Genomic DNA, 19,405 nt, shown 5'->3' with positions numbered 1-19,405 from the left:
CCCTTTTTCTCAATATTTCTTAGTTTCCTTAAAATATATTTAAAATTTTACACATACCTATACCATTTACACATACCAATGATGATCTGGAGAAGTAATTAAAATTTACAAACATGTCTTTCTTTCTTGAGTTTATGATTATAACAACTATTTACTGATAAAAAATGAATATTAATCATGAATATAAGCCTATAAAGTATCTCATTGGCTCTCCCTTACAAACAAATAAAATAAATTGTGATTTTAAGTTCCACCTTTGAAAATTTGATTTCCAGAAACTTCTGTGATCAATGATTTTTTGAAACATCTGGACCTTCGATCTCCGGAAACTTCCGGATCACTGTTAGCGAAAATTCCGGAAATCCGGATTTTTTCCGGAGCACAATCAGCCCTGATTGTTAACCAATAAATTACAAAAATTAGTTATATTAGCAGAATATTGTAATATATCATTAGATATTTGCAGATATTCTGATACCAAATTTATAAAATTATATAATTTTCTCAAGAATATTATTACTTGTTGAGGTGTAATGCTCTTAACAACACTATTTACAATCCAGTCCACCATGTGCTTCTGTTCAAGTTTCCTACGAGTGTTGACAAGCTCCAATTGATAATCCTAAAAATAGAAACAGAAAATCACAATGGTATATATTTTCTATTAAAACATTGCCAAAATTTATGTTTATAGATATTTAGTAAATTAAAATCTTAGATTGATTTTAGTGCTAACTTTATATAAAAAAATATTTTAGGATTTTAAATCAGGGATTACAAAATTTTTATAAAAAGAATAAATAAAATTTACAGAAAATTATTTTTTTTTTCTGTTTACTAGACAAAATTCGCCATTATGATATAGAATCTGAGATAGATTCTTGTCTGGAGCTCAACTAAAGAAAGGGTATAAAAGAAAGACATAAATAAAAATAAATTGTAACTTACTTCAAAGATAATAACTAATGTTTAATTGACTGATACTGACTTAAAAAAGTTTGAGTAAGAAAAACCACATAATAATTAATTTAATAATGTAATTAAATCTAGCAATATTTTATTAACACTATTAGCAACATTACGTGTCTTTCATAAATTTACTCTAACCAATTTTAGCAATGACATGGATTGCTTTTAATTTTTTGATGACACAGCATAGGACTTTAGAATATTTAAGACAAGTTATACGTGCAAAAGTATACAAGAATTGCAAATTTCTAAGATACCATTAAATTAGATTATTTGATCTCTGGAAATACAAAGTAGAAAATAAAAATTTAAAGGTAAAAAAATACAAATTAAAACTTGCCAATCGTCTTTTAACTTGCTCAAAGACATGCATCAACCGTCGTCGATATTCTGTTTCCAATTGCATTTGCACATTTTCCTAAGAAAAAAACATATCAAGGAATGAAATCAGAATTTAAGATACAAAAGAATTAACAGCAAATTGAGAATCTCATAATACAAATTAAATAGTAATTTTTTACCTATACATTACAGTCTTATTGTTAATACACTAGAGCTTAACAAGAGTGAATGTGACATATGGGGATTTATCCTTAGTGACTATACCCTACTACAATTTAGATTAGAAGGCATACGGTGGTAACTAGGGTTTTCGATCACCCACAAAAAAAAAACAGTGTGGATATTTAAAAAAACCTGGGATCAACTGGTTTTATTTTTTAATAAAAATAATCAAAATCTGCTTTATATCGTTATTTTTTATTCAACTTTTTATCATTATTTTTTATTAAAGAGTAATACATAGTATACAAATATACATAAGTTTACTTTCAAAACTTAGTGTACTTTGATATATGTGTATGCATGATTTATTATAAGAATTTTTCTTGCTTCAACATTAAGAAAAATCTTTTTTTAAGCTATAATTTAAGCTTTTTTAATGCTATTTATTTTGAACTGAACAGATGCAGAGTACAGGCTGGAATAACTTTGTCTTTCTTCTATCTCTTAATAAATAAGTTTTCAAATATGAGTAAAATAAGCAGACAACAAGTATTGTAACAAAATATTAAAAATTGAATTTTTAAATTCTTTTTAAAAGAATATTTTTGTTTTGTAAAATATAAAAGCTGCATTTTAATGATACAAAAATAATGATTTAAATATAAAAAATTCATTAAATTTCAAACCATAATAAAATACTGAATAATATAAAGTTAAATTACACATTTTATTTAATATAAGTCTACATTAAACAGCAATTCAAAAAACCATTAAGAAAATTGTTAAATAAACATAGTTATGTAATTAGTTGGCTTGTAAAAAGCTTACTTTATTTTAACCAAAAAAAAATAAAATAAAAAAAATAATAAACTATTACTTTAGTATCAGAATATACAAATAAAACAGAATATTTTTTTGACACCAATACAATGATTTTATTTCTAGTCACAGAAGGAATTAATTTAAGAGCCTTTTATTAATACTAGCATGAAAAAATGGTACTGCATTAAAATTAAAGACATTTTTTTTAAAATTTTAATTCATTATTTAATTATTTTCTTACGAAAAATTATTTTCAACTTAAATTGCACTCTTTTGAATTAAACCCAAAAAGTATTAAAACTGGGCAACATTTTAAAAAACCCATTCAAGTAGATTTTTAAGAAAAGAAAAAAAAAAAGCTTTAAAACCTGGTAGTAACTGCAAAACCAATATGCATCAAGACTATGCATATTTCACACATCAAATTTGAATTTTATTTCTCAAACGTTTGACAGGGAATAGAAATACTCCCTGTACAATTTTTGTAAAACTATTAGGTTTCTTTTTATCCATGCTGTTTAAAAAGAATACCCCTTCAAAAGTCATTAGATTTAATTTTTCTTCAAAAACGCATGAGGATGAAAGACTTCTGCAAATAAATCAATAAGGAATGTAGAAAAGGTGAATCTTAAATTCAGGAAATTGGTTGTTATTGCTCATTACTGCGAATATAATCACTGGAACTACTAAGGAAAAAGGGTTTGCAACAAAAAATAAAAAATATGAGCTATGCTGTAGAATAAGCATTTGAATTGACCTTTTCAGTTTGCCTTGGGAAGGTGACGCCAGCAATGAAGGTATTAATTTTGGACGTACTATAGAATTTTAATGCAATATATTTTATTAATAAATTTTTTCTTTCTTTTAGAAACCTTACTTTACTAAACCAGCAGATATATAGTGTTAAAAACCTAAAAAATAATGTGGAATAATGTTTTAGATAAAATATCCATTCAATTTCTATAGGGCTTACTTTGCTTAAGTAATATGTCAGTTATAAAATAATCTGTGTAAACAGTGGTAACTTACAAATTCAATATCTATTTTGAAATTCCCTCTTCAATTTTAAACTTATTTTCTCAAAAATTAATCGAAAAGTAAAATTACTCTCTAAAAACATTTCTTTTGGATAACACTGTGAGTAAAAATAAATTAACTTTTTGGGCTTTCAAACCATTATAGACAAAACATTACATTAGAGTGGATTCCAAACCTTTAACACACAATCTGAGAGCGTGAAATCTGATCTAACACCCAGATATTAGTAAAGAAAATTAAACCTAGGCCAAGTCGAGGCATGCAAAAACTAAACCCACCAAACTATCTGAAACTACAATCTGAGTAGTTTCCATCCTATGACTGGAATTTGTTTACCAGATATTCAATAAACAATTTTTTTCTTCCCCCCCCCTTAAAAAAAATCACTTTTTTATTTCTTATTTATCTTCTTGCCTTTAGGATAGCTAAACATGTATGCTGCTTTGTTAAGCAAGTTTAAATAGGATGGGACTTGTTTTAGTTTAACTATAAATGTTTTCATTCAAAAAACCTACTTAATTCCATTCCTGTTTAAAATTACGTTTTTTATTTATTTTATTGAATAGAATTGATTTTCCTTTCCAATTTGAAGCCCCTTTTTATAGGCATTTTATCTGATTATCTACACTGGTAATTCTCTACACTAGATTGAAATAGAAAAATAAAATGAAGAAAAATGTGCCTTTTTTTTTTATGAAAGAGAAATTAAATGAAGTTGGTTAAATAAATGTCATTTAACCAATAATCAAATGTTATCATACCTGTCAACATTGGAGAAATAAAATAAAAAAGACAAAGATTTACAAGCAACATGTTAAGTTTTGATACATCATTCAAGACAAAATTGGAAATAATACGAGCACTTACATTTAGCGAAGTAAAAAATATGAATTGAACCATTATTTATAATTACTTAAACAATAAACACTCTACATACTGCAATACAGGGAAGTATTTTTAAAGAAAAGAGAAGTATTTTTGCCATTAGCTGATATTTTATCGTTAATTTTTTTTTTTTTTTTAAATTTCTTCCAACAAATACAAAGAAATTTGAGAATATACGGGTAAACAGGAAACAGTCATAAAATACAAGGGTCTTTCTTAAAAAGCAGGAGACCTGGCAGATATGTGTTATTGAACGAAAATTGATAGAAATTATCAGTTATTTTTTATTGATTTACGTATGCTATGTTTAATGTAAGATCTATTATATGGAAAAATCTATTTTTTGGACTTGCCAAAGTTTTAAACCACTTTGAATATGGGACTTTATACTATAATAATAATACTTTATACTATAATACACTATAATAATAAAAGCAAAAAAATGAAAGAAAGAAATTGTTACATACTCGTTTAGAGTTCATCAGGATCTTCTGTCCTTCCATTTGCCAAACACCCTTCTTAGTGCCTTCAATTGACTGCACAAGATCATCCATAGCTTTCTTTTTTTCATTCTCGAACTTATCTTCTTCTTCCTTAGGAGAAAAAAATAAACAAACTATAAAAATAAGCACATGCCACAAGCACACCTCACTTAACAATCAATCAAATTTAATCTATCAAGTTTGATTAAATCGGAGATCTGTTAATGCCAATACAAGTAACAATTGTTTGCTAAATGGAGGTAGTAAAAATTTATTATCATCAGAAATTTAGAAATACTCCCACATAAAAAGATACAAAACCAGAAAGAAAAAAATAACTACTTTCTTACTATTAAGTCTACTCAAATTTAAACTGGAGCTCTGGGAGAGGCAATACAAGTAACAATTGTTTCTTAAATGCTGCTAACAAAATCAATGGAAATTTTCACATATAACACATAAACAGACACAAAACTATATAAAAAAAAACAATCACTTTCTTACGATCTGGTATATTCAAATTTAAACAGGAGCTCTGTGGATACCAATACAAGTAACAATTGTTTCTTAAAAGGTGGTAGGAAAAATTCATAATCGATGAAAATTTAGAAATATTCCCATATAAATAAGACACAAAACCAAAAAGAAAATAATAACCACTCTTTTGCTATTAAGCCTACTCAAATTTAAACAGATGCTCTGGGGAAGATAATACAAGTACAAGTAACAATTGTTTCCTAAATGGTGCTGGCAAAAAATTATTAATAAAAATTTCAACATATTTCAGACATTAACTGATGCAAAAATTAATAAGGAAAAAAATAAAGTTTTAAAAATTATCTACTTTTTTGTAGGTTTGAAAACAGATTTTTTTTGTTGTTGATAGACTTAAAACATAAAAAAAAGGGCTCAACACTCTCATAATAAGCTTCTATGACAACCGAAAATATTTCTACATCTTTCAATCTCGTCACTTGGAAAACAAAGATTCTAAAATGTTTTAATTTTTCAATAAAAATAATACTTATATTTTACCATTAATAATTGAAATAAATAAACTCATTTTTTTAAAAATAAATAACAAATGGTGAAATAGTCAATAGTGAAAATAAGAAGGTACACAAAGTACAATAGGATTGGAATTTTTCAGAATTTTTTCCGTAACATTTGATACACAAAGAATTAATTATGGTTTATAAAGACAAAAAAAAAAAGTGGACCTCATTTCTAAATTAGGAAGGAAAATACATTACAAGCTAAATCTTTTAAAGTTAAATTTATAAATTTGAGACACAAACAAAAAAAAAAAAACATTCAATATAGATGCCTAAACTAGCCTGTTTAATTTTTTAAGCATCACATTTATAGTGAAAAACTAACATTGTGTGGGGCATTTTTGAAACTTTTTTTTTTGGAAATTATTAAAAAAAAGTGGAACATTGATTGTTTGAACTTCCTTTTTCCAAACACTTTTTTTTCTTTTATTTAAAAACAAAGTAAATTTCAAATTTATTATTTTACACATGCACTTAAGCAATTACGTGTGAAATTAGTGTCATTGGCTTCGGTAAAAACAATCTGATAATTATAATTTTCATCTTTTAACCTGCTTTTTTTGTTGTTATGATCAATCTAGATGACTATCATATTTTACATTTCAATTATAGGAAAATGCTATGTTATTTGAGCAAAAATGGAATGCAGAAGTATGAAAATATGTAAACTTGATTTTTTAAAGTTAATAAGTGAAAATTGATGTCCATTTGTAGTCTGAATATTTCAATTATTTAAAGCAGAAGCAGTCACAATTACTTTAAATAAATAATTTTATTACTTTAAGTTCTAATTAATTTAACATCAATGCAACATAACATAAAAGATAAGGCAAAGCAAGTACATAATTAAAAAAATTCATTAAACAAAATAAAGTATTTTACCTGAACACATTTTTCAGCAAAAGCGCTTACACTAGGACCAAATTTCTTTAGAGCAATGTAAAACAGAATGAAGATTGATAAACCAGTAGAAAATTCATCTTCAATGACGTAAAATTCTTTAGACAAAAGAAATGTCAACAATCCAGTGCCGAAAACATAAGGTCCAGTTACACCAGTTTTCTTGTAAAAGAACTATAAGAAAACAACATTTCTATTGAGAAATTAATCTTAAACAACTGCGATCTGTTCTTTTAATAATAACACAATACAGTTTCTAAATAATAAAAAATTATGTGTTTATAAAAGATACTTAATACTTTTAAAAGATTACAATTTGATTTATTAATTTTAAGAAATGTAAAAAATTGTACAATTTAGTAACTGACAAAATGAAACTTCATGACAAACTTTTAAATTTAATAGTGACTAAAATTTTCATGATATTTTTTTTGTAATAATTCATTTTGCAAACCAGTAGATAAAATAATTTTATTCTTTCTTAGAAATTATTTATTACTACAATTGATGACCTGGAAAAATATTAACTGATGTCTTCCTATGAGTGATTTGTCAAAAATGGTTTTTGGTCATTCAATTCGGACAAGCAATACGACAACATTATGAGATTTTTTTAATTAAAAAGCTTTTAAGTTTTTAGTTGAAAAGCATGAATATTTTATACCATCATGTAATAAGTAAAATAATTTGGAATGGCACATTTAATTATGATAATGCAAATACTGAACACATATTTATTTTGGCACAATTTCAATAAAATTATTACAAATCTAAATATTTTTCCTTAAAAGGGTGAGAATAAAATAAAGGATATTTGCCAAAATATTCATCATTTTATTAGGTATTAGTCAACTGAGATAAAACTATATGCATTCATAAAAAAAAGAATTATAATCTCATGACTTATCAATAGTTATCTAACAAATTTAAATCTCTAATATCTTAGTCACATTTTTTTAATAATAAGTTTTTTACACTTTGCCTCTAAGATTCAACATTGACAGATAAAACAACAATAAATGTAACAGAAACAATACACTAACAATATTAAGCATAATAACAGCAATTAGTATACTTGAAAGACTTATAAAAATACAGAACAAATTTACGTACAGTAAACCATTCATCTGGAAGAAAACCCATTCTGACTTTTCCAATATCAATAGCTCTTTTACGTTTAGGGAAATTTACAAGATCTCGTTCAGGTCCATCATACGGTTTCGGCAACTCCTCCGTCAACAATTTTTCAAGGTGAGCACGCTGTTCAGCATAAGTAGTAGGGACCGTACTCTCTGCTCGATAGAAGCTAAAATAAAAAACTTGGTAAGAAAATGGCAATTATCTTAACGGTTAAACAATTAAAGGCGTGAGGGTCTGCAAAGTCTTAGACAGACTTCTGAAGTACAAATAAAAACAATGGTTTTTACTTCCCCAAAGAGAAGATTTGTTAGGACTAGTTCAGGTAGCTTGGAGTCAACCTCACTAGTCTCTGACCTACTAACCTAGTGAGCTACCTACCTAAATTTAATGAGGGAAAATGTTTGTAATTAAAACAAACTCGTACATTAACTCAGTGATTCTTGTATGTCTTATTATTGCGATTTAAATTAATTATTAATATGATCAAATTTGTAATTCATACATTGGTTAACAGATAAATGTAGAGTGAAACTTCTGGAAAGACCATCTCTGCGTACCGACCTTCTCTATTTACGACCACCTTTGAGAAGCATGGAATTTTTTCCATAGATTTTATAATGAAAAAACCTTTAGCAGAGACCATCAATATCTCCCCCAGCGACTGGGCAAACCTCTACACCAAATGCGGAAAAGGTCAAATAAGGAAACACAAAAAAATATCATACCAAATAATATTAACAAAATAATTAAGTAGTTTCAAATGTATTCAAAATATCTGACAGTTGCTCTTATTTGTAGAACTCTTTTTGGCTATCTCTGAAAATGATCAACAACCTCATGTTGTAGTCAGAGTGCACTAAAGAGAATGCTATCAATGATTTATTTTTAGAGTTGAAAGTGAAAGAAAGTAGGAACAAAAAGTTTGTTTAGAAGAAACTAAGCATCTCAAGCTGCTTAATAATTACGCACTGGAAAAATGATCTGTGTTTATCGGTTTAATTCTGATTACCATTACAAATATTTGCTTTGTTAAGATAATTTTCAACTGGTTAAATTTTTACAAGTTTCTTTTTTTTCGAGCCCTTCCCCCTTGTATGATAAAATAATTTTTTTTAAAGTGATTTTAAATAAAAAAATTACTTTTTTTTTTAAATGCACCTTTAAATGCTCATTTTTTTCATAATTTTCAGTTTCAAAATATATAAAAAAGCTTTCAAGTTGTTTATCAATTAATAATTTTTTAAGTTTACTTTTTTTGAAAAAAAAATTATGCTCCGAGATTGTCTTTTAGCATGCTTTCAATTATTTTAAACAAACAACAATTTTTTTCATGTTTTGATGTGTTAAGAATTACTTTTTGAAATACATAGAATAGTATAAAAGGGCACAAAGGGTTTTAAAAATTGCTGAGGTTAAATTCAATTATTACATAATATTACACAGTTTGATAAATTTTTACAGTGTTATGTGAGTGCCCTTTCGAAACTCAAAGTACCCATTTTCTGTGAGGAAGCACTCTGCCCCTTTTTATTTCTAGAGAGAACTCTGTTTTTACGATATGAAACTAAATGCAAACTTAAAACATAATATTTTTATTTATTTAAAAATAGTACTATCATTCATAGTTGGTTTATTTATCTTTACAGATAATTATATCAGCAAAGAAATTTTTTTATTGATACTAAATTTTATCCGCCGATTTGATGTCATTGATCAACATTTTTTAATGAAATTAAGCAAATTATCTTTTTAACAAATACGAAAATCTGCATAATTAAATATATTTAGCTGTTTTTTAGTTACTGGAAATGTTTACTAATAATATTTGTAAACAAATATTATAATAAATTATTTATGAGTTGTAGTTATGTTTCATAAAAATTAGTACATAATTTTTATTTCATTATTTATGAATAAGAAATGAAATCTCTACTTGAGATTACTGGTGATTACTTATTTCAATATTGTATTTTTTAATTTTTTATATTAAAATAAATTTAAGCATTATTTTAAGAAATATACATAATAATTGATAGAAAATGAATCCTTTAAGTCATTTCTTTAAATTACTATTTGTAATTTGAAAAGGAAAATATATTTTTTGTCAATTTTTCTCTTTAAAGACATTAAAAATATATATATAACTTGCACGTAATCAAGTACTCATACTCATATTTTATATTGAAATTTTTTTTAGAAAAAACAAAACATAAGAAAAGAGTATTCGATTATGTACAAGAAAACTATTTTTCTTTCTTTCCTTGTATTTTGTTTCTCAGAACTTCTGCTAACGCTCAAAGGGGAGGACCTAACGAAATAATTTTTCTTTAATCAACCTGGGGTGTTGGCCAAATATTCATGCCAAGCCAGGACATTTATCCTAAGAAACCAAGCCTTAGTTAAAAAAAAAAAAAAAAAAAAAAAAAAAAAAAAAAACATTGTCTAAAGCTCTCTTCTCAACATTCTGAAGCTCTCTCCACAACATTCGAAAGCTATTCTGTTGATGGCTAGATTTTTTAGAAGTTTAAAATCAACACAAAAATTTAGAGAAAATAGTAATAAAATATAATCAGGGTGATTGTGATTCAAAGTGAAAGGTAGGTTGCTAAACAATAAGATTTTTCAGGGGATATATACCCTTTAGAGTTGGTATCCTCCTCTGAAAGTGATTTTTTTTCTAAAGTTTTTCGCGGGCAAATAGGAAATCTTAAATTGATTGACTTCAGTTTCTAGTAATTAAAGTCCTACAAACAATTATGCCAGGCCAGATTTTAAACCTGAAAGATAAAATGAAATGTTACACAGAATACCAAAAACACAAGTTTCTTACCTTTTAGGCCCAAGCATACGAACAGCAACTGCATTGACAAAACCTAGAAGATAACACAAATATAATGCTTGCAATTAATACTTAGATGTCAAAATAATTTTAGATACAGTACAGAAATAAATTTCGGATTTATTTGAAAATTAATAAAAAAACGTATAGGAGAGTATGAGGCATATTGATACTCAATAAATAAAAATTAATATTAAATTTATAAGCAATTTAATAATGTGCAGCTCATATAAACAAGAGCATGCAATTACAAAGATAAAACATAAAAAAAGAAACTAAAGTAACAAGCACAATTAGGAAAAACAGATACTGTGGTTTTTTTACAGGAATACTTACTTTTATTTGCAATTAATGAACGTACAGGAATCATTTTGAAAACTTTCAGTTTCAGCTACTTAGCTAACACCGATCTTGTAAAATCACCTTGATCCTTGATGACAAAGTTATGATGCCACCTTTTATTTTATAAGTTTATTTCAGTCATTCAAAACATATTCAAATCTTGAATAATTAGATAGAATCTCTATTTTTTTTATTGAAAATTTATCCATTTAATAAATTATTGAGGTATTCTACAAACAAAAATTCTACAGTTATTAAATAAAAATTTTGTCATTGTAATTCAACTGTAACTGTACTGTTATTTAAAGCCCCGTTGACAGACGAAATACATTTCCTTGGTTTTGAAATAGATTTAATATTAATTTTCAATTTGCTTAACTTGTATAACTATTATTGTTTGTTAGTATGAAATTATGCATTTCTTTTTTTTATTTTTAAAAACAATCTCTTGAAGTGATGTTATTATTTTGTATTACAGATCGTAAGTATGGTGGACGATGGCACTAGAAAAACTTTGAGTAAAATTCCTCTTTTAAAAACTAAAGCTGGTCCACGGGACAAAGAATTGTGGCCTATTCGTTTAAAAGAGGAATATCAAGCACTAATTCAAGTGAGCTGTTTTTGCTTTAATTTTTCTTTCTGAGCATTAGAGTGTTGTACTTAATTTTCAACTAAAACCAATTCGGTGAAACTTAGTACCAATTCGCACATATTTTTTGCTTGCAATATAAATATTGACAGTCTGGAAAGCTACTTGAGGATACTTCTGTATCGTGATCTTCCACGCCAACTACAATCGCCAAGGTGATTTTGATGGTGATTTTAAACGGGAAATTTAAGACAAAACAAAACATATAGAGGTTTGCATGGGGATGGTTACGAGGGGGTTATTTCGGCCAACTGCAATCGCCTGGGTGCCAAATAAATTTTAAACTTGCAAGTTTTTTTAAAAATAAACATATGGATGTTTGCTTGTGGGTGGCTACGAGTTATACCTTCCGAGTTGGTCCTTATGTTTTTTTTTAGTTTCTCTCGGGCCGCTGCACGGAAGTTGCAAGGACTTTGCGATTGTTCTGCTGCAAATCACAATACGAAAATCTTCCTGTTACGAGTTACACCCATCAGATTGTTCCCTTTCTGTGAATTTTTTTTCCAGTTTTTCGTTGCCTCTGCCCGGAAGTTGCCGAAACTCGGTGGTTATTCTGCCACAGAAATTTTCCTTACTCCTTTTCAGTGGTTGTAATGTACCTACTAATTTCTATTTTTTAAAACATTTCATTTTATTCTCCAAAAAATAGTATAATTCTTTTATTCATTTAAAGGTATATAATTACCTAATTATTGAGATTAATTCCATATCTGCTTTTATTCTACTGTCATTACCAAGACACCAAAATGTGTTTTGTAATTGAAAATTTATCTATATGTGGTCATGAATCAGGGGGGTCCAGATCTCCTCAATATTTGGGAAGTCGAAACCCAAAATTTTGAGAAAAAAATTATTTCTGTTTTATTTTCCATAAAAAATAATTATGTTTTTTACATAAAAGAAAATATTATGTAAAATTATTTATTATATATAAAAAACCAAAAATATTGAGCTAATTCAATAGATTTAAAGCTTTCAGTTTCATTAAAACAAATGGCTAGTTTCCTTTGCATTTTTTTACAAAAGCATATTTTGCAGAAAAAACGTATATGTATGTTTAATAGCACTATAAGGTAGTCCATCCCCCAATATATTTTGTCTGGCGACGCCGATAGCGGTGGCCACTAATTATACCTTCCAAGTATACCTGTTATTTATTTTAGTTTCTCAAATACCCCTAGCCTGTGAGGCATGTTTTAAATTGCTCAATCTTTTAAAATGTTAACAATCTTCTGACAACCGACTCTTTGAACAATGCAGCTCATAGTTTTCAACTGATATTATTACTCTTTATTTAATAGTAATAAATCTTTTATCAATATTTTTAATTCTGAAAGAAAAACGAGATAAATGGAACAAATTAAAAGTTTGTCTAATAATCAGATTCGATTTATCGTATGTAAAAACTAAAGAATCTAATTAAATTTGAATTAAAATATTTTACTTCACATAATCTTTTAATTAAAGGATTGTTTTAAATGTATTGGTATGATTATGATTTTTTATTATTTGATAATTTATTTATCTAATCCAGCAATAGTGGTGGTCTCTGTATAATTACATATAATTTAGTTTAATAAGAAAAAAACTATATTCAATTTAGTAATTTAATTTTAGTATACTGACAAAAAATGTAGATTTTGCTATTTTTTATGATTATTATTCAATTTATACTTTGCTTATTATACCTATATTTTTTATTCTAGTATGTACAAAATAACAAAGACAATGATAATGATTGGTTCAGATTAGAATCAAACAAAGATGGAACACAGTGGTTTGGAAAATGTTGGCATATTCATGAATTGATGAAGTATGAGTTTGCCATTGAGTTTGATGTAAGATGTTTATATTTTTGTCCTTCTACTTGATTTTGATTGAAGTTTTTCATTTTTATTAGAAATGTCTTAATTTATTATGAATAGCAATGTTTCTTTTTATTATTTATTTTTACGTTATACAAACAGAGTAACAATCTCAGAATAGATAATTTCCTTGATATTTCTAACACTTTGAATAAAATGTTACTGTAAGATGGAACACTTTAAATGAAATGTTGCTACAACCTTATTATTTTTAGAAATTGCATATTTCATAATTTCTGTTTTGACTGATATTGTAAAAATAGTAAATTTATTTAAATAAATAATTTTCAGGTCAAATTTTGTATTGAAAAGTAGTAGTATGATTATATTTATATAGATAGTGTGTGTAGAATGGTTATTGCTTGTCTTTAAAAAAAAAAAATTTTTTTTTTCCTGATGTAAAAAAATCTGTTTTTAAGTTCAAATAGTTTTTTTATTTATCACTAATGACTTAAGTGATCAAAGAAAGTATTCATAAATAAGAGTGCTTATTAAAAAATAGTTGTTTAGACTCTAAAAAGGCTACATGTGAAAAAAAAATTCTTTTCGTAATTGACTTTTGATTTATCTTTTAAAATTTAACTATCCTTTTTTTTTTTTCCTTCCTCTTATGAATAAAAAAAAAAATTCTTATCTTACTAAAAATACAATTGATTATCAAATTAATTTAAACTGAATCTAAGTTTCTTTACAATTAAATATTGAGCATCTATAAAAATCAAAGATTTAGCTTAGTTTTTAAAACTCATATAATTTTCTTGCCTATTCTATTTGAAAGTTATTGATTTAGTAAATGTTATTTACAATTAAATTTTTATATTTAGATTCCAGTAACATATCCAACTACTGCTCCTGAAATAGCAATTCCTGAGCTGGATGGAAAAACTGCAAAAATGTATAGGTAATACAAAAATCTATGGGGCACACATCTATGCCGTACTTAATAAATACAAGCTAGTCAATGTGTATTCGAATATGGCAATTTTTTTTTTTTATTTAAAATTCAAATTCCATATTTTTTTTGCTTGCTAAGAGTTATTTTTTTATGATAATGAATTTATATATTTTACTTGTATGATCACATATTTCCTAGTTAACAAATGATATATCTCTGACGTATGTTTTAATAATATACCTTTTTTAAAAATAAAGTAAATAAATGAAACATAGAGCACTATTATGGCTTTGTAAAGTTCAATCAAATTAGCCCATTAAAATTGTTGTTGAAAAGTTTTTTAAGGGTTAAAAAAAAGTTGGGAACTGTAAATAATTTAAAAAATATAGCTTTCTAGTCTACTTTTGTATACTGTTTGCTTCTACTGTAATTAAATAAAATAATAAATATCAAAAATACAATTTCCAAGAAACAGTTGAAAATGCTATTTTTCTCTTAACTTAATTCAAAAAAAATTTTCAAGAATTCTAGTTAAAATTAATGAGAGTATTTTCCTTTTTAACTTTCTAAGTGTACAGATAAACTTACTATGTTTATCAAGTTCTAAAGACAAGATTAAGATTTCAAGTAACAAAATATTTTTCTTGTGTAGTTTAAAATGGAGGATAGAAAAAGTGAAGCAAGATTTTTCATAATATTTTTTATAAATATTCCACTGTGCATAATGATTTCATATTTTCATAAGAATTTTTTTATGTATATTTTTTTCTTCATTTGTTTATAGTGTTTTAATTTGAAATATTGTTGGGAATTAACAGACTTGCAATTTATGAATTTAAGTTTTTGAAGTAAAGAAAATGCATATATAAATTTTTAGTTACTGTTTTAAAGCTGTGGATGGCTTTTAAACTTTTAAATACAGATATTAAAGAGATGTTGTCATATTCTTTAAAATTTCTTTATAGATACTGTAAATAACTATGCAACTGATTTCTTCAATCATGATGTGAATAGTTTTTAAGCAATTTCCTGTGAATCGGTCTTAACGATAATGTCTAAATCAAAATAATTCTTATTTTAAATGAAGATGTAAGGCAGTTCAAAAAAAAGTATAATATTTTAAAAATTTATTTGGTGCCATTTTATTAAATTTTTGTTTGCATAACTGCATCTGAAAAAAAATTTGCCTATGAGAGTCTTTCTTTTATGATTTTGTGATCCACTTAAAATTACTAAAAGATAGAATTGAATGAATAATGTTCTAATGAAAATTTTGGTTTCAGATTTTATTTTTTTATTTATTTTGTTTTATAAAAATATGTACCTATTACATTGTATTAGCCTCTGTAGTAAGGAATAAATTTTAAACAATAAATTGAAAAATATTTTGTCCTGATTCTTAGCTTTTTGTTCTGGTGTTCCTGATTTATATATGTCAATGGAACTCAACATTTTTGGCAAATACAAATGCAGATATTAAAATTATTGATTTGAAATTTTCAATGATTTAGATTTTCTTTCCAACAGCTTTTTATTTTATGGTGATGAATGAATCAACTTCATTTTTATGGTGATGAATGGGGATGTCACAGGTCATTTATTATTCTCAGTAAATGAATAAATGCAGAGTGAAATTTGGTTTAAACTATGGATTCATTTTCTTCCTTATCTAATTTGAAAAATTATTAAATTTAATCAATGATGCAATAATCATATCATAGAATATTGAAATGTCAAGTTAATGGATCATCAAGTAAATTACTTTTGCATAAAACTGTTAAGGATCATATTAACTGTTTTTTTTTTTTTTTTTTTTTTGTCTCAAGATTATTGAAACTACTGATCAGTGTGCTCCTTTAATAAAATGGTATAAGAAACTGTTAAAAATTTGTTCTACACTAAGTAATTCTGAAATTGAAAATATATTTTATTATTCTTTGGCAATAAAATTAGCCTTTAATAGAGAAAATTATACTTTTTATTTTGTTGCTTGTCTTTCTTAAAAGTAGTCTGGTTTATGTCTACTGTTCCAAAAAATATCCTGATTTTTTTTCATTGCACTGTTAAGCCTGGATGTGTTTTCTATTAGTCTTCATCTTAATTGCTTTATTTAGTATAACAGTTAGTTCATTTTGTATTTAACTGAAAAGAAAATTCTGATCTTTATAATCTTTAGTAGGGACTCAGATTTGTGTTTCAAAGTTCTGTATATTAAAAAAAAGTATGAAAGGTGAAGTAAAAAAAAGTTAAGAATACAATGAAATGTTTATGTTGAAAGTTGAAGTACTTTGTGAATGGGTAAACAAGTCACAGAAATCCTAAACTATTAGATGAATGCATAAAAAGTGGTTTTTCCAAATGATGGACCTTGACTTAGACTTGTAACTTTTTCTGGTTGATAAAAAAAAAAAAAATTAGACTTTTAGCTAAAATTTTCAGGGAGATAATTTAATGTTATTAGTTTTTATATTTTTAAAAAATTGATTGTTATGCCATTTTGTTTTGTTTTTGAAAGAGCCATTTTCAAGACCAAGAAAAGACCATTTGACACTACTTTTGGTAGAGTTTAATTTTATTCTTATTTTGTGGAGAAAATACTGAAAAAGTTTTAAAATACTATGTGCCATTTCTTCCTTCGCAATAAAATGAGGATAGGTAATTTTTTGTTAGCAATTTATTGTTTGTTAAAGCTATTGTGTCATAGAATAATACTCTATCATCAAAGATTTATCAAGAGAAAAAATTAATAAAAGGAAACAAATGTGAGAGAAAGGACTCTTTAATAGCAAATATCCAATAACATTTGATTCTTTTTGTAAAAACAAATCTTTTCTAAAATTTTCTAAAAACTAAATTTTGTAGTAAAAATTTATTTATTTGGGTGAGTCCACTTCTTTTAGAACCCTTGATCTTAATAAATATCATTTTATAAAATATAGACTTGTAAGTTTTAGTAAATGAATGCTATTTTGTAATGATCAATATCATAAAATTTATTTAAGTAGTAGAATTTTTATTTTTACAATTTACTGTATTAGAGGTTAATATAAGAAAGAGTCAATATTATTTTTTTCTTTTTTACAAATATTTTAATAAATTTCAAGGAACAAAATATGAAATTCAGGAATGTTAGTTTGAATTAAATCAGATAAAATGTTAAAATTGTGATGACCCAGTTTAATTTTTGCTGTTATTTTGATGGGTTTAAACTTAGTCATAATTTTTATACACTTTTCTATCATCTGAATTCTCAAAATCATTATTAATTTTCATGCCAAATGTATCACTGTTTCTTTTATCTCTTTTTTTAGAGGTGGTAAAATATGTTTAACTGATCATTTCAAACCACTTTGGGGAAGAAATGTTCCTAAATTCGGAATAGCTCATGCGATGGCCTTAGGAGTAAGTTGCATTTATCAATTTCTGTTGTATTTACATTTCCCCCCTTTATTTGTACATAATAAGTTCTGAATGATGTAAAAATATTTTTAAAGATATTGCTTTAGTTTTTTCCCTATCTATATACTTACACGAAAAATATTTTATGTTTTTACAGATGTTAGAAAAGGATTCTAAAAAATTCATTAATCTAAATCTAATAACCTTGGCAACAATTTTACCTTAGCCCCAATTGAGCTCAAAGTGAGTCCTATAAGAACATGTACCGAGAGACCAATATTGGGATACCTAGTTTCTTTAATATTGGTCCTAAAATGGCTTATATAAACCAATGTAGGGCCTATATTGGCTGAATAATGAATATAAAAGTTCAGGTTAATCTGACAATTCTATATAGGGCCGATATTGGTTGTAAAGTGACTGTAAAACATAGTAATTCGGACAATTCTATATAGGGCCGATACTGGTTGTAAAGTGGTTGTAAAACATAGGTTAAATCAGACAATTCTATATAGGGCCGATATTGGTTGTAAAGTGGCTTTAAAACATAGGGTGAGGGGCCGGGATAGCCTGGTCGGTAGGGTGCTGGGCCCATATCCAAGAGGTCGTGGGTTCGATCCTCGCCGGCCGAAGACTCCCCGTGTAGTAAATGGTGACTGATGCACGTTAAATCTGTCGAGTCTCAAAGTCCTCCATGTTCCCACAACAAATCAATACCTCTGGGGGTACTGATCCAGGAGTTTCCTTGTCTTCTGGATTGGTTCAAAATTACAAGGCTACGGAGTTGAACGTAAGTAGTCGTAAACCCATGAAATTGGGTCGGCTGTTCAACGACGGTTATAAAATAAAATAAAATAAAAAAAAACATAGGGTGAATCAGACTATTCTATATAGGGTCGATGTTGGTTGTAAAGTGGCTGTAAAACATAGGGTGAGTCGGAGAATTCTATATAGGGCCAATATCAGAAAAATAACAGCCCTTTGAACCCTTAATGAACCAAAATTAATGAATAGTGGTCCAATGAGGGCCCAAGTTAATTTGCGGCTAAGGAATATTTGACTATTTTTGTCTTTCTAAGTGTGCTTTTAAATCTTATTAGTTATATTAAGTTTTTTATTTTACTTTATTTATTTTATTAGCGGCGTTATTTTAAAATATGATACAAAATTATTAAAATGGTTTTATAGTAATGTTCTAAATGCATTTAACATTTATCGTTAATAAAAAATTTAAATTGACTTGTTGATTTTCTTATTTCAGTTGGGACCATGGTTAGCTGTTGAAATTCCAGATTTGATACAGAAAGGCATCATTGTTCACAAAGAAGGAGCTTCATCTACATGAAACTATTTATATGTATATGTTTATAGTCTGTGAATTTCTTGGGGGCTATTTTTTAATAAAATCAGTTGTTTCATTATTTATAATTTTCTTCATTATAAAATATAAACACATCTGATGATAATTTAAAAAAAAAACAACATGAATTACACATTGAAAAAAGATTTTAGTTCTAGCAATACCCCAAATTTTTCATTGTCTGCAAATTGAGATATAAAAAAGCTTAGAAACCACTTTGTTAAATAAATAATTTATGTTTTCGATCACTCTTAAAATACA

The 19,405-nt window shown here is 26.4% G+C and overlaps 2 protein-coding genes across 4 annotated transcripts in view; one reads left to right on the top strand and one right to left on the bottom strand.

Moving 5' to 3' along the window:
- LOC107452197 (ATP synthase subunit b, mitochondrial) overlaps window positions 1–11,111 on the bottom strand; it is a 15,051-nt gene extending 3,940 nt beyond the window's left edge. The window contains exons 1-7 of one of the 3 annotated variants that reach the window (XM_043048158.2): window positions 10,971–11,110; window positions 10,626–10,668; window positions 7,769–7,961; window positions 6,638–6,829; window positions 4,686–4,811; window positions 1,310–1,387; window positions 521–622 (exon numbers count right to left, since the gene is read on the bottom strand). In XM_043048158.2, the coding sequence (XP_042904092.1) occupies window positions 521–622; window positions 1,310–1,387; window positions 4,686–4,811; window positions 6,638–6,829; window positions 7,769–7,961; window positions 10,626–10,668; window positions 10,971–11,004 (768 nt within the window). In that variant the 5' untranslated portion in view covers window positions 11,005–11,110. Of the gene's footprint in view, window positions 1–520; window positions 623–1,309; window positions 1,388–4,685; window positions 4,812–6,637; window positions 6,830–7,768; window positions 7,962–10,625; window positions 10,669–10,970 lie in introns of all 3 variants that reach the window. The other 2 variants (XM_071185980.1, XM_021147230.3) reach the window with 2 other exon arrangements.
- Window positions 11,112–11,234: 123 nt separating this feature from the next.
- LOC107452199 (Ubiquitin-fold modifier conjugating enzyme 1) lies at window positions 11,235–19,205 on the top strand. The gene is made up of 6 exons (XM_016068524.3): window positions 11,235–11,375; window positions 11,455–11,586; window positions 13,332–13,463; window positions 14,315–14,391; window positions 17,697–17,787; window positions 19,046–19,205. Exons 2-6 carry the CDS (start codon window positions 11,464–11,466, stop codon window positions 19,127–19,129), a joined length of 507 nt encoding a protein of 168 aa, XP_015924010.1. The 5' UTR covers window positions 11,235–11,375; window positions 11,455–11,463; the 3' UTR covers window positions 19,130–19,205.
- Window positions 19,206–19,405: the final 200 nt, after the last annotated feature.

The sequence above is a fragment of the Parasteatoda tepidariorum genome, chromosome 9, assembly GCF_043381705.1.
Source record: "Parasteatoda tepidariorum isolate YZ-2023 chromosome 9, CAS_Ptep_4.0, whole genome shotgun sequence".
Lineage (NCBI taxonomy): Eukaryota > Metazoa > Arthropoda > Arachnida > Araneae > Theridiidae > Parasteatoda > Parasteatoda tepidariorum.
The sequence above is the reverse complement of the archived record's forward strand: the minus strand, read 5'-3'. Positions and strand labels throughout refer to the sequence as shown.

Coding starts and splice junctions, on each gene's coding strand:
- LOC107452199 (XM_016068524.3), top strand. CDS start 11,464: ATGGTGGACGATGGCACTAGAAAAACTTTGAGTAAAATTCCTCTTTTA. Junction 11,587..13,331: donor AATATCAAGCACTAATTCAA/GTGAGCTGTTTT, acceptor TTTTTATTCTAG/TATGTACAAAATAACAAAGA. Junction 17,788..19,045: donor CTCATGCGATGGCCTTAGGA/GTAAGTTGCATT, acceptor TTCTTATTTCAG/TTGGGACCATGGTTAGCTGT.